At 37.3% G+C, this 26,128-nt stretch overlaps 2 protein-coding genes across 5 annotated transcripts in view; both read right to left on the bottom strand.

The window, feature by feature from the left end:
* Positions 1-13,585, bottom strand: part of LOC123315248 (RYamide receptor) — a 48,571-nt gene extending 34,986 nt beyond the window's left edge. The window contains exons 1-2 of one of the 3 annotated variants that reach the window (XM_044900866.1): positions 13,422-13,581; positions 1,035-1,676 (exon numbers count right to left, since the gene is read on the bottom strand). In XM_044900866.1, the coding sequence (XP_044756801.1) occupies positions 1,035-1,612 (578 nt within the window). In that variant the 5' untranslated portion in view covers positions 1,613-1,676; positions 13,422-13,581. Of the gene's footprint in view, positions 1-1,034; positions 1,677-13,363 lie in introns of all 3 variants that reach the window. The other 2 variants (XM_044900867.1, XM_044900868.1) reach the window with 2 other exon arrangements.
* A 2,457-nt stretch (positions 13,586-16,042) lies between these two features.
* On the bottom strand, positions 16,043-25,229 carry LOC123315249 (protein spaetzle-like). Of its 2 annotated transcripts, none has more exons than XM_044900871.1 (4): positions 24,861-25,229; positions 21,433-21,517; positions 17,898-18,282; positions 16,043-16,334 (listed from the first exon to the last, which is right to left on the bottom strand). In XM_044900871.1, the coding sequence occupies exons 1-4, from the start codon at positions 24,906-24,908 to the stop codon at positions 16,094-16,096; spliced, it is 759 nt and encodes a 252-aa protein (XP_044756806.1). In that variant the 5' UTR covers positions 24,909-25,229; the 3' UTR covers positions 16,043-16,093. The 2 variants fall into 2 exon arrangements, with proteins under 2 accessions (XP_044756806.1, XP_044756804.1); XM_044900869.1 differs by having other exon boundaries at positions 24,779-25,224.
* Positions 25,230-26,128: the final 899 nt, after the last annotated feature.

The raw sequence follows: 26,128 nt of genomic DNA on the forward strand, positions 1-26,128 counted from the left end.
GATTAAGACTTATCTATCGAATGAATTTAGTTATTCGTACGTTAAAGTACCGGGCCTTAGCTAGTTATTCTGAAGGTAATTTTGTTTTTCCAGGGGTGGCATAGCTCATTATGAAGACTTAAAAGGGCTTTATCTTTTTATCAGAGTCGAATCAGAAAAAAATGGTATAGGAAAGAAGTTTTACTTTCAACCTCAAGAATCTACTGCTGAAATACTTATACGAGTCAAAGACTCACCCTGTATAAAAAACTCAGCCTCAATATGAAAAATATTAAGGATTACATTGAAAAGAGATCTGGGAACGATGTATTTCCTACGTTCTACGTATATACCCCATTCGCATTTCAAGTAATTCTGAAGTGATGGAATTCAAATACATTGAATGATCCTCCAGAGGTTCATCCAACATCTGAACATGAATTCCCAGCCCTTGTCGATTCTTGTGATTCGAATGACGTTAATACTGAAGAAGTTCCAACGGGATAAACATGAAATGGAGCATCAGAATCTGACTGTAGCACAATGGATATCACGGTAACATATGCGGAAAATTTACACCAGACTGAAAAGCAGAATAGAGTTGAATCTGACAGAATACGTCCTGAATTCATTGAAGATTTTGGAATGACAGGGGTGTTTCTGGAAAATAATCTCGGTTTTCCAGTTCTCCAGATATTTTAGACGCAACAGTAAGATAATACAAAATAGTTGAAGGGGAAAAACCCTTTGATCATCCAATGGACTAGAAGAATTAAAGACTAGTTCAATCGTTGTCAACTTTGCCTTGAGAAGCGTGGCTCTTGAACCCAAATGAGGATATTTGTACTCGAAAACGTATAATCTATTTACACCCCGAAAGTTCTGTTTGATCTTCACGTTTATCTTACACTCCTGCAAGATGAAACGAATTAAGGAAATTGTTCAAGACCCCCGAGGCAAGTTTCTCGTCTCTTGCCGAAAACGCGTAAGATAACATTGGGAACCCACCCCCACACTTTGTCATCAAAAATAGATTATTCTATGACACCACCTACTTGTCACAACGTACGAAATGTTCGGATGGCTGCACTAACTCCGTGAACGCTGCCGTTGGCCACACTGTCAACCCAGCGAATATCCAGATGGCCATGATGGCCCACGTGGCCGCCTTTTTCGAAATCCTCGGCCTCAGCGGCCACATTATAACCATGTATTTGTCGATACTGATCGCAACGAGGGTGTAAGCGCTGATGAACACAGAAATCGCCTGTACGTAGCTTATGACAGGGCACAGGAAACTTCCGAACGGCCAGTACTGGTTCATCATCGAGATGCATGTGAACGGAACACAGAGTATCGTGATCAGCACGTCGCCTATGGATAGGTTCAGGATGAAGTAATTGGTGACCGTCCTCATTCTTGGTGACGCCAGTACCACATAACACACGAAGAGGTTTCCGACGAGGGCAACCACGAAGATTATGGCGTACATGGTGTAAACGACTGTTTTGAACAGGGTGTCCACTTCTCTCTCGCATGTCCAGTTGTAATATAGGTTTGTGAGGTTTGAATTGGAGATGTTGTATTCTTCGGCAGTTTGCTCAAGTTCTGCCACACTTGTGGAGATGTTCATTTTGCTTCGTGATGAGTCAGAATTGTTGGCAGTCAGCAGTCAGATTCCATTCCAGCTATTATGCCTGAAAAAAATGACATATCAAGTCAAGCTAGGTTAATTGAAATACTTATAGTAGGTATATAAGTCAACAAGTGTATTATGACATTATTCAAGTGAAGAATAGCCATATATGCGAGTAGAATAGTATGCTATCCTTCGTGCACAATTGTTCAAAGATTCTCATCTTATTTTCAATAATATCTCTATCCAGTTATGACAATAAACGAGTTGCGAAAATGAAGTTTGATAGACTCGTGAATAATGGCTCGAAAATCATATGTGATTTATGAATCTCCTAATTCTCGAGAAAACAGTTAGGTTATGATCACTTTATTCAATGATGGTAGAGAAAATAAGTTGATTCTTAGTCCTTATTATTTGGCTGTTCCATTCTGAATCTCGTGTGGAAGGAAAAGCATCTGCTGCTTATTTATTCGTTAATTTTATGGAACGACGATTTTATTTTCCTGGTAGCTGAGTAAACTTCGTTAAGTAGATGAGTTATTGTCATCGAGTTCTATATGTAATTGTGTTCATTCCATTAACCTTTGTTGTAGTAACACTTCATTTTCCAATGAAATACTTGATACGGAATGCTGTTGACATGGTTCATCATGATAAATTTATACATCATATCTGCTTTAATTTCTGTGAGTGCCGTTCAATTACGTTTTACTGTTATAGAATACAGACAGTGGAAATTTACAATATCGTCTGATGAGCTTATAATAATTATCAATCAGAAGGAAAGCATTATAGTGGATGCCTACGAAGTTATTTACTCTAGATATTTGATCAGGTTTTGCCAGACTAGGATATTGTGTTCAAAATAGGAATATGGGTGTTGCTTATAAGGTTTAAGTTACCTTTGGAAGATTTGGCAGCAATATGAGAAAGAAGGACAAGTATAGAAAGGGAAACCTTCTTTCTGGAGATTATAAAGGATGTACGAATTTCACTTCACATTTATTGCACTTGCAGTGTATTACTTTTTTCGATTACAATTTATTAAGTCCGAGCAGCTCGATTTCTTCAAGAAAATGATCTGGAACATGAAGAAACTATATTATATTTGCTTAAATTTCAAATAGCAGACGTCAACTTTCGAAATTCCACAGCTTGCTTCATGAACCTATTGCACGATATGGCAATTGAGACGAGAATGGGGGAGCGTGTTGTCTTTGGCCTGAATTATTAGATTATTGTCGGAGAATTGGATATTACACGTTCATTCCTCCAAGGAAGTTACAGAAACCATGAAATGGGCTAACAGAAACCAACATTCCGGTTAAATGCGGTGCGTGCTACATCTTGTCATTTCCTGTCGATTCTGTACTGGGTGATTTATCATATCATGTTCGTTAATGAGGTTCCAATTCATCTCTATAAATAGATTGACATCAGACTCGGTGTAGAAACGCATACTCTTCGATATTTCAGTCGTTTTCTAAGGACTAAAGAAGCAGTCAACGTTGCAAACTGGTGAATGCGCCAGTGTATCAGAACCTCAATTTGTATAGTTCTACTGACTAATTAGTATTTGAAGACGTTGAAACTTGAAAAATGTTTCACAATAATTCTTAATACAACACTTTTTACCCTACTATTGATTGGGACGAAAATTTCACACCAGTATCAACGAAAGAACGAAGGTTACAAGTTACCCGCAAAAAATTCCGAAATTTATGAAGGGTTTCCCATTTCTTGAGACCTGCGGAAAAGTTCAATGATGGAGAAGTTTGATCAGGCTTCCAGCAATTAAAAAGTCCCATCCCAATCGTGCGGCATAAAAATCCAAACCATCAGAGGCGGTTTATACTGATCCTTGAGTTTCGGAAAATTCTCTGAAGTTATATCGGGTTATAAAACTAGATGAAGAAGAGGCAAGGTCAATTCAATACACTGGAGGTAGTATACATTTCCATGAATTGACCCCGGTGGTATTGTTGTATACGGCTCGTACGTACAGCATGAGAGGTTTTCATCTTCATCGAGGGGGATATATGGAAATGTCACAATGCACACTAAAAGCGTATATGGGGTTGTAACTCGAGTCGTTTCGAAGGGTTGAAAGGTCCATAAAGAGAAACCTAACACGATTTTCTTTCAGATTGTACATGATGGCTTCGATGATGCTTTTTGTAATTTTGCTGAAAGTGTCATTTTCTCGCTTTTTCACAATTAGTAGAGGAAAAATTGGGGGATGGTGAAAACGCTCTGAAACCTCATCTAGCATTTCACAGAAATAAAGTATTCATGGATAAATATAGGTCATGAGACCCAAAACTTTATAATATCAGTAGATAAAGCTACTGATTTTTCTCTGGAGTGAAACATTTTAAACTTTTCATTAGTGAAAATTTGCTGTACTGGGACAATTTATTGAAGTTGAACTTTTTGTAGATGACATTTAATGAAAACATAAAAGAATACTAGTAAAGAGGATTGAACTCCTGTGTAAATTGAATTTAGATCCACCTAAGCACCAGAGAAAAATAATTTGATAGAGGATTTTAAAACTTGAACCCCCAATACGACAATTTGTTATCTCAGACAACTATGATAGAGTAATCTAGTCACTGAATGATACGGTCATAAATTTCCTTTTTTCCAAGATCGTCCTCGTTCTCATTCGCATAAAAGAATATGGAAATATGGAAAATTTAGGCATTCGGAATAATTCAAAGCTACACTAATTTATTTTCAGCGTTTATTTTCATCTTTCATACGCCCCCAAGGAGTATCTCTCAAACCAGATAAGCAAAATATACCGTACTCCAAGAACAGGAGCAATCCCCTTAGTATTTTAAATAAGAAGGGCGTATTCTTCGACAGAACTGCTTTGTCAAGGATACATTCGAAAAACTCAACGATTTCAACATAGTTGCAAGAATTTCGTAAAGATATTCACGAACAGAAGAAAATTACGAGTTTTACGAGTTGGGGAAATGCTGAAATAGCTGAATCTCATGTTCTGTTTGGTTCTGTGAAGTTTAATTGGCCTATTTTCAGTTCTTCTAGAGAGTTATGTTCGGGGATGTACGTGAATTTGGATTGGAATAATTACGGTTAGTTAGGGAGCAAAAGAATTGGTCTAATGAACTCTCGGTTTACTCTGTTGTTACTTTTGCGCTTTTTCACGAACCAGAAAATGAACTCAGTAACGAAAAACAACTTAAATCATATATTTTTCCATAATTGAGATGAACGAACTCATGAAATCGAGCTGAAAAACTATTGAACAAAAAAATACTATCCAATCAGATTGTAGTTCAATAAGAAATCAAAAGTCTCTGTTTGAGTTGACTCTTTATACAGCAACGTTATCTGAAATTTCTCATTCTCTGGTCAAATGCCTCATTTTATTATTCCAGAACCCAATTTCAGATAACCCCAGCTGATTGTGAGTCAACAAACCCCATAAAAAGAGATTGAAAGGTCCTATAATTCCTGTACCTTTATGCTCGGGTCCAACCGAGATACACTCAAGTAATTGAAATAATATTTCACGAAACTTCTACTTCATTTGGTGAGGGTAAGGATCCACTTATAAAAGGTTTGCCCAATTTAATCTCCATCGCAGAGTTTTTCTGACGTTTTCACTGATCCAATCGTTTCATTATATGCCAGAAAGAACCTGGCTTTGAACGGTCATCAATTGACCTTATTTCATTACATTACAAGATTTCGTAGGGTTTATGAGATATTGTGATGAAAGGTATCATTGGAAGACCAAATGCCTGTAGATTCAATGCCTTGGTTCTGGGAATTTGTCTTTTTTTACTCGGATTAATGGCCGTAGATGGAAATGTGATACATATACCGAAAGAGCATCTGCTCTAGTTGAAAATCTGAAGATTTTTTGGAGCTGGATGCAGCCGTTCGGTCTTGACGATCATTTAATTGATTCCATCTTTTTAGAAATTTTTCGATAGTCACCGTTAGAGTAATTTTTCTCTCAATAAACTAACCGTAGATGGAAATGTGATATATATTCTGAAAGAGCAAGTTTTGCCAACCGCTCGTCAACCGGAGAAGTTATCAATTCAGTTTAACTGTGGAGTTTTCCTATTTTATCTGCGATAGTCCCATTCGTAAATCACATATACCATATATAATATAAGCTATAAGCTTTACAAAAATACCATGCATATACCAGACTCAAACTTTGAAACCGAATGATGGATTCCCGAACTTTTTAATCTCGAAGTAATGTTTGCATCGACAAGCCCATTCATCTTTTCACATCTCTAACTCCGAATGAGAAAAATTGCATATTGAACTCTGTCGCTCATCGAGAGCAACCTTTATACGGTGGCAGATTTGAAATTCTCAGTATTTGCAATTCCATGTAACCACCTATTTACTGATAGAAAACATTTATGACTTCATATTGAACCATCTCCATCATTCCTGATGGAAAACCCATATTGAAACGATTTTAGGAGCTTGGATATTTACTTCATTGGTTGATTGAATTGAAATGAAACTCTATACTGTCTTGTGTCATAAGTGTTTTTATATAGGATATTTTGTTTGTTGAAAATAGATGACCATCCATACTTAAATACACTGCGCAAAAAAATTAACGCACATTCTGAAAATCTCAATTTTAATGAAAGTTAACTCTACATTGACTTTATAACTTATTTTTTATGTTCTTTCGGGAAGGTTTTGAACGAAACAAGACACATTAAATGGAAGAAAAATTCAGGATTTCACCGAATCTTATGTGAAAGGAGAGAAATGAACAATTTTCAAAATACTGAAATGCTGATAAGTGATTTAATACTTGGTATTTCCACCCCTTGCGTTAATTACAGCTCGGCAACGACGGTTCATACTCAAAATGAGTGATCTTAAAATGTTCTGATCTAATCCTTCCCAGATTTCCCCGAGTTGAATTCCTAAGTCATTAAGAGTAGCTGGATGAATTTCTAAACTTTTCAGCCTTCTATTGAGGTTGTCCCAAACCTGCCCAATCGGATTGAGATCTGGACTTCTTGCTGGCAATTCCATTCGAGAGACTTCAACTTCTTCAAGGTACTCCTGAACGATGCGCGCACGATGGGGTCTGGCATTATCGTCCATAAAAATGAAATTTTCACCAATGTATGGGGCAAATGGCACTACATGCTCTTCAAGAATGTTCCTTATATACTTATCAGCATCCATAGCTCCATTATCAACGACCACTAGGTCTGTGCGAGCAGTCAAACATATTCCACCCCATACCATAATCGATCCTCCCCCGAAACCAGTAGTATTCAGGAAATTGCACTGAGCATATCTTTTATGTGGACATCTGTATACAAGGGAACGTCGATCACAATGGTAGAGGCAGAATCTAGACTCATCTGTGAAGAGAACTCATACCCAATCGGCCTCTTCACCAAGGATATGCTCTCTCGCAAAATCCAAACGCGCCCTTCGATGGGCTGGTGTAAGAGCTGGGCCGCGACACGAGGCCTTAAATCATATTCTCTGAGGCGATTTCTTATTGTCTGAGTGCTAATTTGCACCTCATGAGTTTGAAGGAGAAAGAACGAAGAAACTCTCAAGTAATGTTCTTGAATGGCAGTTGTTACCCGTGGTCTACCCTGTTCTGGTCTTCGGACATTCATACCTGTCTCCATGAATCGCTGCAACAATCTGGACACACTTCACACTTGTATGGGAAACTCCAAACCTTTCTGCAATTCTTGTGTATGTCCACGCTTCTTCTCGCAAAACTACCGCTTGGGCACATTCCTCTTGGGTCAAATTGCGTGTTTCGCGTTGCATAGCGATCGAGTGTAGAAAATCAAACGAAAGAAAAACTATCGATCACTAGAATGGATCGAGAAAAACTGATTTTAGAATGGAGCCAATACATTCAAAATCTGATAATATCATCTTTTTTATTCCTGCTGGGAAAAAACATCTGTATTGAAGAAAACCGTTGAAAGTGGATAACATATGCATGCATAATTCTGATAAAAATAATAATATCATTGAGAACACCTTCAGTTGTAGAATAAATTTGAGATTTCCATAATGTGCGTTAATTTTTTTGCGCAGTGTAGATCGTTCAATCGTTGGGAGAGAAATATCAAATTATCCTATTATATCAGAGAATAAACTTTAAGAAGCAACCAATCGGAGTGTGGAATATACTACGCCATCTGAATCATCCTGAATATCAAAGATGGAACATTTCCTTCTTCTCCAACGGTTGCTAAATTCCCTCAGGACACCGATGTAACCAGTCGGAATGAATTCCCTTGGATTTGAAACGTCGACACCTAAATGCAGCCTGCTCCATACGTTTTATTTCGGCACTAAAATGGTTTACTGCCGTTTTGGCGAGCTAATCTCGGTTTTAAAATATATGCCATTGTAAGGGAATCCTTTATCGAACGTCTCATCTTCGTGGGTTGTTAAATTATATAACAATGAGGGTTTGAACTCGACTACTATCTATTTCCGATGGATCAAACTGTTTTCAATGTGGAAAAAGCAGTTTGGACCACTCCGTTTTTTCGTTTCTTGTTAATTTTTATTCCCGGATTCATACAGGCTCGCTGTTGTAACCTCTTGGATAGAAAAACCCTTCCAGAAACATGTTTAATTCAGTTGATCCTCTCGAATAGCTAGGTGTGCATCCTCTGCGTTCATGAAATATGGAAATTTGTAATCTCTTGAAAAGGGAGGAGGCTGTTGCTATCTAGGAGGAAACTGTAATCGGATGACTAAGCTTTCGTCTACTTTGGATGTAATTCATTGGAAATTATACATTAGGGCCTACTACGTAATCCTCCAGAGTGTATTACCTCGGTTAAAAACTTTTTTTCCCTTCTGTTTCAAAGCTCCATTTGTGACACAGATTGCATGATGGTATCTCAAAATGTTTCTTCTACACATGGTGCTCCTGAATTAGAGGTACAAACGGAAAATGGAAATTCCTTGAGTAATTTTATGAAAAAAAGTCTAATTTGGATTTTTCTGAGGAATTTTTTTTCTCGAAATCTGTAGCAGATACGACAAAACTGCAAGAAACCATAAAGTTTAGTATAACAGCAAAGCTTCTTTTTACATTTTACCAAATTAACAGTGGCTCACCAAAAAATAGTTCTGGAGGAAAACAAGCGACAGTGTTCCAGGAAAAATATCACCCTCTAGATTTACTATCCAAATTGGCATGTCACATGGTGTAAAATCTAAACTGTAATATCTGTACCAAATTCCAGTTCGATATCTTGTGAACTGTGGATACTATGGGAAAAAAACTCACAAAAAATTCAAACTTTAACACACTGTATCTCGAAAACAAATCGTCCCATGTTTATGAGACTTTTTTTCTTTAAATTACTTAAGGAATCTAATACCCTCTTCTTTTGTACCTCAACTTAGGAACATATATATTGGGATAACTAGTAGAGTTTTACGTTATTCAATAATTTTTTTATTTGAAAGAGAAATGGGCTCATGTAGCAGAATATATTTTACTAGATTCAGTATTACGTACCTTATAGCATATTCCATTAAATCAGCTTCAATACTATGAGTAGGTGATACAATTTTAAGGTATGTTTCATTCCTCAATTTTCAACTCTATTGAAATAGTTATTTTAGTCGTACTCTGCTACCGTTTTATTGTTTCAAAATAATAATTTAACGGAATTGTGCATGTTATAATTGAAAACCTTTCGAAGTATTCATAGATTGATTAATTACAGCCATAGGTTATTGTATCATGACAAACTCATAAGTTCGAGGTTTATATTCCACAACTTTGCACATAGATTTTCCCTTCAAATTTCTCCCGACTACGTCACGAAAATGTGGGACGTCATTGAAATTGACAGCGGATCCAGTAAATTTATCCGGTAAGGTGTAGGATGATAATTTCGCAACTAATCATCCCCTAATATAGTAGCCGCCTACGTACATTAATATCACATACATCACTTGCATATTCGCAACATGGATAATGCCAAAAAAAATATCGATTTTCTACCACCACCACATCTATCTACTGTGAAAAATTATCCAAGGACTGCAGCAATACTGTTTGGACCAAGAAGGGAGACTCCTTCAAATTTTTAAAGGTCGTGTATCCGGTTGACCGATTGAGATACCTATTTTATTCAGATCCTAACTTTCACAACACGAATTTGAAGAGGGTTGGGTTTTGTGATGTTCATTTCGTTCATCGGCATTTGTCCCCTCAAAATCCAAGCAGCCGATGAAGTGACAAACGATATTTCTACGCTCGTCCCATTCCACCAACTGTCAGCTGTCAAAAACGAATCAGCGTCACCTCATGGACCATTTCATGAATAAATCAGGAACAAGGAGCGAAGAGTCCCCTGTTTTACATTAGTTTTCACGGCAGGGGGGTCTGCCGGCATTAATATTCGGTCCCCAATTTATAGGACTGAGGACGCCATTTCATCGTTCAAAAATGTTCGACTTCATCAGGTGTGAATGACGGAGGATTGTCATCCATCAATTTGAAGTTCGATAGGCTGTTACCGGACCAAAGGACCTGTGCGGGATGCAATGTCCTATCTGTCAAATTTGCTATATCCAGTCTGACTGAGTGTTGGCAGGTTTCAAGGTGGCCCTGAATGGGGGGACTAAGAGAGACGTATATGGGTGGATAAGATTTTTTTCGAGTTCCATCGATACTGTTTTGAAAGAATCAATTGAAAAACTGAGGTCGTTTTAAATGTTTCCATAAATGAATCATGTCTTTTTCTATAATGGAAATATTCAAACAATGTGTGGTTTCAGATAACCTGTCGATTCCAAAGTGTTATGCTTTATGTATTCAAAATGGCGGACGTAATGAAATAGAAATCGAAGCCATAAAACGAACCTGTTTACGGAACAATTTGCACTGAAAACGTCGTAGTTGAAAATGTTCTATTTGAATTATTGCCATAGACCACTGCAACGCCAGGTAATAAAAAGAATGAATGCAATACAGAAAATCAGAGTAGACTAGGAATGAGGTTGTTAAAATTTTTTACGATTGTTCGTCACGGTCACCAATATATATCGCGATCCTCAATTTTACACAAAATTCTTGCTTGGTTAGACGGCATTTTTTTCGAATCGTAAAATGTACCGTGTATTTTTAGGGTTTGAAATTGGAAGACAAACCGAAAACCCCCGGGGAACTCATTGTCAGTCTGCTTCACGAAAATATTTACGTCTATCCTGAACCTCCAAGACGCAAATTATGTCCAACAGTATAACCTCTTTATGAATCGTTAACCTCAATCTGTGCGCCGTTTTATACCCCTCAGAAATCACCCTTAATTCATTCCGTTGGTGGTTGTTGGGCGTCAGGGGATACGGTGAAATTAAAACTGAACTTGACTGCTGAACCCGCATTAGCTAATTGTTGATTTCGAGCACTCGTGGTTTTGGAATTCGGACATTTTCGGTGGCAGAAATGATTTGGTCGATACTTGACGAAAATCCCTAATTGGTAATTGGACTGGATAACTAAAACACATCATTTTCACCGACGATGCGTTTTTTTCCACTAAAACATTCAGATGTACAGGAAGGGGGATATTTAAAGATATGCATTGTTATATTATCTTCGAACTGTAAGATTAAGAAAAACCTCACTGATTAATATCAGATTGATGGGTCAACACGTCTGCTATACCGAGATGTATACTTTATAACAAGTAACGATTTTTTTTGGAATTTTCGAAGGACCGCTGTGACCTTGCCTCACGTCCAAATTGTCAGTCCCTTGAAAAGTAGCTTCATTTGGATCCAATTAACATACCCCCTGGAAATCTGACATATTCGTACTGTCAGCTTCACCACGCAAACTGTCAGATTAAAATGAATTTGTTCTCAGAGACACGTAAGGCATATACGAGGATATATTGAAAAATTCTTAGACTACTATAGAACCAAACAAATTTCAATGTCAAAATGTTTTATTACTCAACATATTCTCCTCTTAATTGGATACATTTATTACAGCGAACCTGCAACGTCTCTAGACCTTTCAAAAAATATGTTTTTTCTTGCTCTGCAAACCAGACCTCCACAGCTTTTATTACCTCCTCGTTGGAAGAAAATTTACGACCTTTCAAACTTTTTTTCAGTTGAGCAAAGAGATGATAGTCGGATGGAACCAAATCTGGTGAATAAGGGGGGTGTTCTAGTAATTCAAACGCTAAATCACGAATTTTTTGCATGGCAACATCAGATTTGTGTGCAGGGGAGTTGTCCTGCAAAAACAAAACAACTTTGGATAGCTTTCCGTGTATTTTCTCTTTAATTTTTTTCCGTAGAGTGGTCAGTAATGTCGAATAGTGATCTCCGGTTATTTTTCTACCCATATCCAAAAAATCAATCATGATTACTCCATGGCAATCTCAAAAAGCTGAAGCAAGAACTTTTCCAGCAGATTTTTGGACACGAAACTTCTTAGGTCTTGGAGAACCAGAGTGTCGCCATTCCATCGATTGTTGCTTTGTTTCTGGATCGTAGAAATGTACCCAGGTCTCATTCATAGTAACAATTCGGTTTAAGAAGTCCACATCGTTTTCAAATCGAGCACAGATCGAACGCGATGCTTCTACCCTTGCACGCTTTTGGTCAACATTCTAACATTTGGGGATCCATTTTGCAGCAATTTTTCTCATGTCCAAATTGACGTGAACTATATGATGAACACTTTCTTATGAAATATTCAGTGCTTCAGATATCCGTGTTAGCCCAATTCGACGCTCTGATAAAATCTTGTCATCAATTGCATCGATATTTTCGGGAACTGACACAGAAACTGGCCTTCCCGATCGGTTATCATCTTCAATAGAAAATTTACCTCTTTTGAAGCTTGCAGTCCAATTTTTCACGATCGAATACGAAGGACATTGATCACTAAGGGTATTAAGCATATCTTCGTAAATCTGCTTACCACTTAACCCTTTTAAATACAGATACTTGATGATGGCTCCATACTCCAATTTTTCGATTTTCACAATTTCGGTGGACATCTTCTTTCTTTTAATTTATTGCGTAACTCTGGTTTACCTTTTTGACCTCAAACTTCACACTGACACTTCTAATGTGTTATGTTCGTTGCTATGGTAACGCAATATTTTTTTTAGGCATGTAACTGGTCTAGGCTTATGCATATTCGTCAGTTTAAACTTTTAATTTTATGCATAATTATCAGTTTGATCTGGAAATTACTTTGTATAATCATTTTGAACTGGCAATTATGTATAATTATCAGTTCAAACTGTAAATTATGAAGAATTGCAAGTTTAAACTTGCAATTATGTGTTATTGCCTTGTCAGTTCGAACTAATAATTATGTAAACTCGGTTCATTTGTAAACTTTGGGCTAGGAAATCATTAATTTGCTGGTAATTTTGGAAAAAACGTTTCACAAGGGAATTTTTCTAAATTTCATTCACAGCATCCAATACAGCTTTCCTATATCTAGCTCACGCATTCATTATGTATATGTCCTCTAATTGTAAAAATTTTCAGAGATTGTGTTTCCCAAATGATTGACTGCTTCCTGATTTTGGAAAAATCAGAAAATCTTCGGTGAATAATAAGATTGAATTACCAATTGGGCCAAGACAACCTTGAGCGTTTTACGGCTTGAAACCGATCGGCGATAAAAAAATTTTACGATGCGTTCCATTATATTTCCCAACAATGATTTTTCATTACCTCGAAACTAATCAACTTTCGACAGTTTGGACGCACGAAAAATGACGTGAAAACTCACGTGTTCATCCACATCGAGATACTGCCCGCTACGAGTCACATCCTGTCCTTTCCACAGTTTCAACTTCCCGAAATATTCGTACAGGTGGTTGGCGGCTCCCTATATTTTCCGGTTTCCGCTGTTTTGGGAGGCGGCGAGCGTGTTACTGCCGGATTTTCGCCCGTCTTAATATCCTAGTCGGATCCGCGGAACGGTGGCTGCGCGCGCGCCGCCCGCAACTCCCCGCCGAACGGGCGAGAATTCAAAACGACTAATTAATGGATACAGATGGAAATTCCCAATTTCGAACGAAAAATTCCTCTATCCTGTCTCCAAATTAATCCTTCTGATGGAACTTGGATGTTTTCGGCCGATCCGAAGGGCTTTCGAGTTGCCCTCGGAAGTTCTTGGAAAGTTGATTAAAATGGGGGAGCCCTTAGGAGCTCTTTAGATGGCATCGTTCATTTTTTCGCACTCATCTGACTTTCCCCACTTCTAACGCCCTTAGATTTTGGTTGTTTTAGGGTTTACTATGAACTCCGACCTTAACTTATGTATATATTGAACCCCCATCACAGCTGGTCTACTCTTTACGCCCCTATAGCTAGTTCCAGATAAACTCCAGTTTCTGGGATAACTTTATTTTGATGCGCTGTCTCCCCATACAGTTCAAATACTTTGGAAGCTTCTTGAATACTAGGGCTAACCTGGACTCGCATATACACAACCGTAAAGGATAGAGTGTTTTAAAATCACGACCTCAATCTGAAGACCAAAACAGAGGTTTACAAAGCAGTAGTCCTCCCAACGCTTCTTTACGGAAGCGAAAGCTGGAAGCCCTATAGGCGACATATTAAACAGCTTGAACAAACGCAACAACGTCATCTAAGACAAATAATGCACATCAGATGGTTCCACAAAGTTTCAAATGCAGAAGTCTTGCAGCGCGCGAGTTGTATAACAATTGAGACTCAAGTAACGAGGGCCCGACTCAGATGGAGCGGCCACATTCTGAGAATGCAAGACACAAGACCCCCCAAAATAGTTCTGTACGGCGAATTCACAGAGGGAGCTCGGAAACCAGGAGGCCAGTATAAGCGGTTTAAGGATACACTACATCAATCCCTAAAATCAGTTAATGCCAATCATAACTGGGAAACACTAACGTTAGACAGATCACAGTGGAGGTCTCTGGTCCACAGCTATAATGAAGACTCGAGAAGAATACAGCGGCGGCCAGATCTGGTTGGTGAATTTGAATTTTTGTTATTTTTATGGTACGTAATGGTCATAATGAGAAAACTGGAAGACGTGGGTGATATCTTGTGGTCTAAAAAAAAAAAAAATTACATATCTTTTTTCTAGGCCGAATCAGAAGAAATGGTAAAGAAAAAAAGTGTTTCTTTTGGCCCCAAGAATCTACTGTTATGTACCAATCAAAGACTGACCTACTGTTTTTTTTCATTTTGTCTGAGAACTAAACTATCGTATCGGATATGTCAGATTGTCCTGTAATGTCGATGTAACTGTGCTGACGCCCCTTTATCAGATTACAGCAGCGTGATAAGAAACTTGAACCAACTAATTTACATGACGAGACAACGTAGATGTGCAGAAGTTCAAAAGAGGCGGCTGTTATTGAGATGAGAAATCCCGTGGGGACACTATAAGGAAATTGTTTCTTGTTCAGACCTAGCAGCCACTGTAATTGCTTCTTGTTGTTAGACTGACTTCGTATGTAACTTTGCGGAATTGAAAAAATATCGATCGTCTCTCAGAAGGAATTTCTCGATGAGAATATCTGGATTATTTACCGTTGGAAGTGTCAAGTGTCACTGTCACTTCTTCTACGAGATGCTATAAGTAATTAACGATGCCACTTTACCATTCGCTATTTTTTGGTTGTCTCGTTTTTATGTGAGAGTTATACTGATTTAGTTTTTTAGCTGCTTTTCAGGTACAAATATTTCTTCGAAATAAACTACTCAATATTCTCCGTGAGCATCAAATTTAGACATCATACGTAATCCCCTGAATTTGGGATGATTGGCATATTGGTTGTTTTCCATTCATTTTCATTTAATAATTTCACGTGGAGAATCAAATGACTGTTGATGGGTGAAGATGAAAAGATTCTCCACATACTCCACATCCATAGCCTGAGGAGCAATCCTTTACCGAGATACAGAGGGGTAAATTCTAATTCCAATATATGATGTTTTCCAATTGGCTGCTTCTATAAGGATCTCTTTGATTTAACACAGAATAGTGTGTTTGAATTGAGTTAGCAAGACTGAACTGTATCGAATATGTTCAAATGGTATTCGAAGCTTCCAGAAATCCAACTGCTAGCGTTTTCTTCATTTCTAATATATTCTCATATCAATGGTAGCTTAAAATTATTTTATATTGCAGATAAGTTTTACGTATTTCTCGGTTGAAATTCAGACCAGAAGGACAATCTTCTTGCACGTCCAAATGACCCAAATGCTAAGCATGTATACAATGAAAATGCCTAACTCTAAGATGGCAATAGCAGATTTCTCAGTACCTAAATGGCAATAAACCCGGTACTGACAGATTCCATATATTAGAATTAAGATTCCTTTGTGGTCCACTTATCATTTTATTGAACTTCTGTATAAAAACCATCTATAAAAACTATTTATTAATCTAAAAAACTACATCTGACGCTAGGAAAGTTTGAAAGTTTTCGTTGATGTCACAGCCTTCAATTTCTGACTACCATGACGAGCTAGAAAGTCCATATCTCTTTTATAGGAGCAGCAACAGGCTGATGGCAGTTGGAAAGTATCTGGAGTTGGTGCTCCAAGGTCGCTCACAGATAAAAGCCTCCTATAAATGTATTTTTGTTTGCAGCTTGTTATATAGCCTAAGGGTAGGTCACTTATGATGTCACACGGGGCGTTTCTCCTGTGAAAAAAACTAATTAATGAGGGAATATTTAAGTACTACCAGCAAGTTATAAAGCTCGGACATCATCTCAATATGAAATAAAACAGACAAATAACTTGGATCTGACGATCTGAAATTGATTCATTCGAAATTTCTTAGGAAGTTATCCATCTCAATTTCCGGCGAACCCCAGAGTGGATTTTAATGAGATTCATAATGAACTCGATGGGTATAGACCAACAATAGATGAGTAAGCATCTTTCCCTGAACGAAAACAGACGTCAAAGCTATTATCCTCCCACCCCCAACGCAGGGAAACATCCCTAAGGAGAACCAAAAAGACAGATAATTCATTTATCACTTCCCTTATTTGCCAACGTGCCAATTTCCCCATGAAACCTGTCCAACTTCTCGACTCGTTTAACTGAACTGTACATCGCACGGTTTTCCTAGCAATTTTCATTTAATACCGCCGGAAAAATAGATTTTCATTGGGAGATTAACCCGCTGGAGGCATGTCCGTTCATTACTATGTCTGGTAAGGTGTTAATTGAGTAGTTGGGGGTATTACTCCTTGTGTATTCCCGTACAGGGGTAATGTATGAATTTAATCAATCCCTTGAATGGCGCTTTTGAATATTAATAAAGGCCTTTGAGCTGGGTTGATTATGGCTACTCTTTGAAGGCTTGTAGGTTGTGATTTGTGCATTTATAGCAGTATTAACCTGGCAAGTGCAGACAGGTTGGTTAGAATCGAGAGTGAATCTGAACGAATTGATTTTTCTGATTTTATTCCCCGATTTGCCACCTTTGAAAGCTTATACAAGGTGAGCATTTGACTGGTACGAATATTTTGACAGTAGATTCTTGAGGTTGAGAGAAACACTATTTTCCCTTACAATTTTTTCCGAATCAGCACGGTTTAAAAGATACAGGCTGTCGAAAAACCATAAAAAAATTTATTTTTGGTTCCTTCTCACAAACGCTTCAATTGAATGAAATGAATTTCGGACTGTAGTTTTTCATTTATTTGATGAATCTTTTTCGAACACAAGATATCACCCACGTCTTCCAGTTTTCTCATTATGACCATTACGTACTATAAAAGTAACAAAAATTCAAAGAACCCAACTCTTGAAACTGAGTTGGACGCTATATCATGAATATTTGAAGGTTTTGTAAAATAAAAGTATTCTTCACATTCTCTCGTAAAATGCGCCGTTTTTGAGTAATTTGATGTTCAAAAATTAAAAAATATCTGTGAAACTTGAAACGTTAGATACTTTGGCTGAATACAACCCTGTTTAGAGGATCCACAGATGTTACGTGTCACAGATTTAGCTAGTTATTCTGAAGGTAATTTTGTTTTTCCAGGGGTGGCACAGCTCATAATGAAAACTTAAAATGGCTATATCCTGTTATCAGGTCCGAATCGGAAAAAATGGTATAGAAAAAAAGTGTTTCTTTTGACCTCAAAAATCAAGTGTTAAAATATTTGTACGAGTCAAACACTCAGCCTGTATATCTAATAGTGTACCTCCTCAGTTGAATTCTAATGAATTATCACGTGGAATTCCTCACCTTCTGCAGGTCTCCACGCGCACCCCCTGTATATAACCATCTTCAGCCTGGTTGATGATATACTTCCACTTATTATTCTTATTTTTGCCGACTTTCGGGAAAACTGTTCTCTCCACGGAAGGACACAAATAATTCACTGATTCCTCTAATCCACCGTGTCGGTTGACTATGAAAGGGGCTTCTTCATCCTTGCCGAAGAACTCTCTAAGGCCCTCTTTCTGGGACAGGACCTGCCTGAGGTGATGCCTTGGGTAGGCTTCGAAGTCCTCGCAGAAGGTGTCTCCTTTAGAACACTTAGGTATGCCGTTTATTCTAGGTATGGGATCGAAAAGCACATCGTAATCTTCGGGAAAAACTACCTCTTGATCTGTGCGATTTCTGGCCTCTGAAAATGGTAAACATATTTTCCTGAATTGGTGACTTACGAGGATTTATTGATGTCTAGTTAGCCTAGACCAGTTCCATGCTTAAAAAAATATTGCGTTACCATAGCAACGAACAATAACTCATTAGAATTGTCAGTATGAAGTTTGAGGTCAAAAAAGTAAACCAGAGTTACGCAATAGATTAAAACAAAGAAGATGTCCACCGATATCGTGAAAATCGAAAAATTGGAGTATCGAGCCATCATCAAGTATCTGTATTTAGAGGGGTTAAGAGGTAGGCAGATTTACGAAGATATGCTAAATACCCTTGGTGATCAATGTCCTTCTTATGCGAGCGTGAAAAATTGTACTGCAAGCTTCAAAAGAGGTAAATTTTTCATTGAAGATGATGACCGATTGGGAAGGTCAGTTTCTGTGTCAGTCCCCGAAAATATCGATGCAGTTCATGACATGATTTTATCAGATCGTCGAATTGGGCTAAAACGGATATCTGAAGCACTGAATATTTCATACGAACGCGTTCATCATATAGTTCACGTCAATTTGGACATGAGAAAAATCTCAAGGCAAATGTACTATGGGCTCTATTATGCTACGTCTTGAGAATCCTGTCAGAAGATATCTCTGACAGCTGCATCCCACCGTATAGAGTCAAGCTTCGGATTTCCAGTACCGCTCTATTATATGACCGCACTTTTATACCTAGAGCATCCATACTTTGGAACTCTCTACCACATGAAAGCTTTGACATGCAGACCTTCAATAAACTCTTAACTCCATTGATTTACGATACTCCCCAAATTTACGTCCAATCTGCGAAGTTTGTTTTAGTAAAAATATCAAAGAACCATTGAAATCGAGAATAGAAAAAAACCTGACCCCTTGGCTTTTCTTCAAAATAATTGAGATGTAATGTTAGCCTAGACCAGTTCCATCCATAAAAAAAATATTGCGTTACCATAGAAACGAACAATAACTCATTAGAAGTGTCAGTGTGAAGTCATCATCAAGTACCTGTATTTAAAAGGGTTAAGAGGTAAGCAGATTTACGAAGATGCTAATACCCTTGGTGATCAATGTCCTTCGTATGCGACCGTGAAAAATTGTACTGCAAGCTTCAAAAGAGGTAAATTTTCCTTTGAAGATGATGACCGATCAGGAAGGACAGTTTCTGTGTCAGTCCCAGAAAATATCGATGCAGTTCATGACATAATTTTATGAGACTGTCGAATTGGGATAAAATGGATTTCTGAAGCACTGAAAATTTCATACGAACGCGTGGATCATATAGTTTACGTCAATTTGGATATGAGAAAAATTGTTGCAAAATGGATCCCCAAATGTTTGAATGTTGACCAAAAGCGTGCAAGGGTAGAAGCATCGCGTTCGATCTGTGCTCGATTTGAAAACGATGTAGACTTCTTAAACCGAATTGTTACTATGAATGAGACTTGGGTACATTTCTACGATCCAGAAACAAAGCAACAATCGATGGAATGACGAAACTCTGGTTCTCCAAGACCTAAGAAGTTTCTTGTCCAAAAATCTGCTGGAAAAGTTCTTTCTTCAGTTTTTTGGAATTGCCATGGAGTAATCATGATTGATTGTTTGGATAAGGGTAGAACAATAACCGGAGATTACTATTCGACATTACTGACCACTCTACGGGAAAAAATTAAAGAGAAAAGACGCGGAAACCTATCCATAGATGTTTTGTTCTTACAGGACAGCGCCTCTGCACAACAAAACTATTGTTGCCATGCAAAAAATTCAAGATTTAGGGTTTGAATTACTAGAACACCCCCCTTATTCACCAGATTTGTCTCCTTCCTACTATCATCTCTTTCCTCAACTGAAATAAAGTAAAAAAGGTCATAAATTTTCTTCCAACGAGGAGGTAATAAAAGCTGTGGAGGTCAGGTTTGCCGAGCAAGAAGAAACATTTTTTTTGAAAGGTCTAGGGACGTTGCAGGTTCGCTGTAATAAATGTATCCAATTAAGAGGAGAATATGTTGAGTAATAAAATATTTTGACATTGAAATTTTGTTTGGTTCTTTAGTAGGCTAAGAATTTTTCAATATATCCTCGTATCTAGTTTTCAAGGTAATGAAGGATATATTCTCGGCCTTCTGTTTATATTTGAAATTAAGAGTAAAATTGATGGGATAAGGCCAGAAGAAAGGACAATCAATTCAATACCACGCCGACGTTTCGGTTTATTTAAAAACTTCCTCAGGGCTCTGGAAGCCACATTAATTGAGGAGCTATTATTGTTTTGTCTTGAGTTGAACAATGACAACATAATATGATACAAACTAACAAGAGTCACAACATTTCAGTTAATAACAACAACTATGAAAATAGAAGGCATATTTGTGCGATGTCTGAGCGTGTGAGAGAACAATTCACAAAAAAAAAACAATCATTAAATAAACACATAAAAAACACTTTTGAACATGAAATTACCTACAATATCAACTTTGTATCTCTCTTCCAGAGCCCCGAGGAAGGTTTCAAATAAACCGAAACGTCGGCGTTGTATCGAATTGATTGTGCTTTCTTCTGGCCTTATCCCATGAATTTTACTCTTAATTTCAAGGTAATGTTAATTTTGACCATTACTGAATATTTTTTCCGCTCGAATTTAAAGGAAATTCCAAGAAAGCTGATCGCTTCTTCGCCTGATTTTTCCTCGTGGACAAACAAGGATTTTTCCGCATTCCTAGGAATTAATTTATGTGCTGCCCCGATGAAAAAGACGCGGTTAATCAGAAATTCAAACCGACCGGTTCGGCCCCCCCATCCGAACTACCCGAAGACCCAATTATTCCCCATCTCCACCGGGAATTTTCCAGAAGTTAATTTTCCCGTGTGTCGGGAAATCCGAAACTCTCAGGCCTCCGCGGAAATCGACTCGATGAGGGGTAAACGGTGTATTTTTGATATCGAATATTAACGTCTTTTGTCGCCGGAAAATTAGTAATTACGTTCGTGGATCAGTTTGTCGTTTTCCTTCTACTACCACCGGTTTGGAGGGCGTGCTTCCCAGTTCTGACGGTGCCCTGAATAATTTAGTTTTGCGCTTTTATTTGAGTTCGAACCGGACGGGGTCGAAGGTTTTCGCATTGAAGGGCTCATTTCGGACCTACCTTTGCTTGTATTCGATGTCAGGGAAATTATCCTCAGTTTGGCGATTCTTTCGGAGATAGTTTTGTTTACTGGGACTGCCTCGACCTGTAAAATCGAAAAACTATTGAGCCTGGCAATTGCAAAGGGTTTCCTGGAAGGAAATCATGTTTTCAAAATGGCAAAACCCATTTTTCACGAGAATACACGATCATAGAAGCAATATTTTCTGTCAATATTGTGGAGAGGTGTAGAAAATATATGTTCTTACGTCCGAAGAAGTTATCCAACGAGAGATATACAATCTTAGAACATAGATACATGGAATGGGCATTCAGTGCTACGAATGAATTGTTTGTAGTACAAACATTCGATGTTTCTCTGCCTACCGCGACACTAAGGCAGTGGCGTTTTATTGAAAAATTCAAATGCGTCCTATCTATTCGTACTGAAAATTGATGCGCCAATGATGTCCGAATCAACTGTCTCAATTGTGATTGGCGACACTAAGCAACTATTTCACTTCAGTCTTTGGAATGTTTATTTTTCATTCCATGTATCTATGTTCTAAGTATACAATAGGATTGAGAATGAAGTAAAGCAGTTTCGTGAACTGAGGAATTTTTGCGGTTTTTTTTAAATTCACCAGAGCTGTCACCCATCCATATAATGAATTAGCTCAACGCTGCTTCGCACCCAGAAATGAATTATAAATGATGAGTCTTTGACTCGTACAAATATTTCAACAGTAGTTTCTTGAGGTCGAAAGAATCACTTTTTTCCTTTGCAATTTTTTTCGAATCGGCTCGGTTTGAAAGATACAAGCTGTTGAAAAACCATGAAAAATTGTCATTTTTACTTCTATCTCACAAACGGTTTTATCGAATGAAATGAATTTCGGAATATGGTTTATCATTTATTTGATGAATCTTTTTCGAACACAAGATATCACCCACGTCTTCCAGATTTCTCATTATGGCCATTGCGTACCATAAAATTACCAAAATTCAAAGAACCCAACTCTTGAAACTAAGTTGGACGCTATCTAATGATTATTTGAACGTTTTGTAAAATAAAAGTATTTCTCATATTTTCTCGTATAATGCGCCGTTTTCGAGTAATTTGATGTTGAAAAATTGAAAAGTATCTGTGATATTTGAAAAATTGGGTACTTTGGCTGAATACAACTCTGTTTAAAAGATCCACAGATGTGTAGTGTCACAGATTTTGCTAGTAATTCTGAAGGTAATTTTGTTTTTCCAGGGCTGGCACAGCTACTTATGAAAACTTAAAATAGGTATATCTTTTTATCAGGGCCGAATCAGAAAAAATGGTAAAGGAAAACAGTGTTTCTTCTTGCCTCAAGAATTTACTGTTGAAATATTTGTACCAGTCAAAGACTCACCCTGTGTATAGCAATGATACCTTTGCTATCAAGTTACGTTTTGAAATTTCTCGCCGAAGAGTAGGTGGTAATCGAAATAATCTATAAAAGCCAAATGATTCTATTTTCACAGTTGTTGATTAAATTGGTACCATATCGTCCATATCACAAATACACCGCATATTTCCTCACTTTTTATCGCGTGTACACGGGAATGTGAATGCGATTTGAACTGCTTTTTTATCTCAAACCATTGTTAGTCCAGTTTTCTTCGACAATAACCCTACTAAAAGATTACTAGTAACATAAGGAAACATGGGCTATATTCTAAATATTTTGATTGCTTATACTGAGAATTGGTTGTTTTTCACCGTTCATATCGAAGCAATTAGGTATTTTCGATTTCTAGGACTAAGTATACTCCTTTCACTTTTATTTTAGCACTCATTTGGCCAAAGAAATTTGACACATTTCACTCTGTATAGTACGAAAATGTGGGGTTATGACGCTTGTCAAAACATTTTTTGGTTTTAAATCAACGCTATGTTGCCCGTTCTACGTGAAAGATTCTGTTATTACGTATTTTATCACAATGTCGAATCTCTTCGGAAAATATGTGACGAACATATTTGAAGTTTATACAAACTGATTGAAGGCATACCAAATCCAGTTATTTGCATGGAAAATACGAGAGTTCAGTATAATATCATAATATGCACTAGCTTGAGGAGAGTTAATGTTCGTTATCTTCTTTGGCTAAAGTTTGAATACGTTACATCAGTTATAGATTTCAAAAGTATTAACCCGAAGATGAAATGCATATGATGCAGTGGTTGGGAATGGGTATCTCCCGAAGGAATTAACAGATAATCACAAGAATGTTAAATTCTTCAACGAAAAGCATATTGCATCAATATAAGTAAAAGGAATCAAAGGAAGTTTCAAGTCAAGATAAAGTTCACCTTTGAACAAAAATTTCACATGAATGAACAATTAACAGGACAACTGGCTAGTATTTGTGGCTGTTCATCTTAATACATTGATATATTAATATTAAGTAGGTATTTATTGGTACCTTAAGACATTTACAATGTATAGGGCAAGTCAAATGAAAAATAGAAAAATCAATTTTCGAGAACTTATTCTACAATGACATTCATCGAAAATCCTGTAGTAAACTTTTCGCATTAATTGACTCAAATATAAAATTCTCAAATGCCACCACTTTTTTGGGTCTCTCAATAGAAGGAAATTCTTTACCATCCTCTTCATTCACAATCTTTCTGATTGTGGAAATATTCAGCTGAAATGTAAGTCGTTTAGATTCAGATGAAACATTATATGAATTCTTTTACATTGAATATTTTTGCTACCGTCTGACGTATTGTGGATTTTAGAATATCAGGGTATAACCATTTGAATGAAAGGACCTGAATTCTAAATAGCACTTACTGAAACCCTGTCTCTTTTTTCAATCACTTTCGGCATTTTCGCAATAAAAATTGATATCAGTTGTGGCAACGGCGTTATGACATTAACGACGTTTCATGAGTGCCAACCTTACTCCGTTCTAGTTACAAAAACTCAAGAAAATTACTTCATGGCCAACCGACTGCTAAAATAAATGTGAATGGAGTATACATGATACAATGGAAGGGCAAGTTTTCTTTTCATTAGATGGATTATGCTGAGCCAGGTAAGAGTGGCCTTAAAAAAAAGTTGAAGAACATTGGATACAACAAACACAAGGTGCAGAATTGGAAATATCAAGCTTATACATCTATTAAGAAATGTTTCGAACTCTCAGTTCATCTCAAATGAAAGGAAATTTTAAAAAAATTACAAAATTATTTGTTTCATATCTCTCTGAAGTTTTATAAGTTTTTTTTCTTCGTGCCTATTGAGATTATTGAGACACACTTATTTTGGACACCCCACGTACCTACATTTTCACAAAAGACCTATCGATTTTCATGAAAACTCACCACATATACGATGAGGGCGACAACGAAAAATCCCCTGCGAATTCCTAACATTTTTCGTGAATTTCACCGTTCATCGACTCACATTTCTCGGTCTGGACCTCGGATGGGGTAGCACTGAAATCTTGGCCATTTATAGCGTTCACTTTATTCTCTTCGACGTTGAACAACACACAACACCGACGCCAGTGTCAGCGGTTCTTGCGGGCAGTTGGAGTCATCTCGCAAACTGAAGAGCACTATAATATCCTACCGGTTATGAGCAGCTGACATTGAACTCTCATCATAAAAATATAGGAACTTTTCACTTTTGTCACCTCGAGAATTGGCACACAACGGATTGGCCGGCTATCGGACTTTCATTTCCTGCAAGGGATTACCTGTTTGGCTTGTCGAAATTACCGTGGTGATAACAGAAACCGTCGACTCTCAAGAGAATACGACGGGGATAACAACTACTAGTCCATTGGTTGATACTCTGCAAATTTTATATCTACATTCGTCTATTGTACATTTATACCCTTGCTTTTTCAAGTATACCTACAATTTAGAGTGTATGAAAAGTTTTATGACTTTAGCGAGTTTCGAACTCACGACTTCCATATAGTGTCATAGATTCAAAATTATATAGGTATATCCATTTCTTTTCAACCTACGAAATAGGTCAATAAAAGCCATATAAGGAAGGAAAATTGTGGCATGAATCTCGATTTTTGTGATGGATTCCCTCGATTTATCTTCAGTGATTTCCGAAAGAAACATAGACAAGACAACAAGACTAATACTGTTATTATTTCTTATGAACCTTGAAAAACAAGCTTAAAAAATTTCAACGATCTGATAAATATTAACCATTCATATTCTGCTTTTCTCAGGTTTCGATGAATGATGAATTTAGAAGTAGAGTACTTTACTTAACAAAAATTATTCAAGGCAAATGAGTATTTATGAGAATTTTGAGGATTGCTGGTTAAAAAATGAGTCCCGATTATGAATATCCTGAAAAAATTGCCCTCATCGAAGAACGCAGGATATTTGGCAGATATTATATTCACTAATCACTAAGTCAGTGGACAGACAAAATATAAAGTGTGGAACCTAATTCATTCACTTTTATTTGAGCAGTCGGTTGGCAATGGAAATTTGACACATTTCACTCTGTATAGTACGAAAATGTGGGGTTATGACGCTTGTCAAAACATTTTTGGGTTTTAAATCAACGCTATGTTGCCCGTTCTACGTAAAAGCTTCTGTTATTACGTATTTTATCACAATGTCGAATCTCTTCGGAAAATATGCGACGAACATAATTGAAGTTTATACACACTGATTGAAGGCATACCAAATCCAGTT

The sequence above is a fragment of the Coccinella septempunctata genome, chromosome 6 (assembly GCF_907165205.1).
Source record: "Coccinella septempunctata chromosome 6, icCocSept1.1, whole genome shotgun sequence".
In the NCBI taxonomy this organism is placed as follows: Eukaryota; Metazoa; Arthropoda; class Insecta; order Coleoptera; family Coccinellidae; genus Coccinella; species Coccinella septempunctata.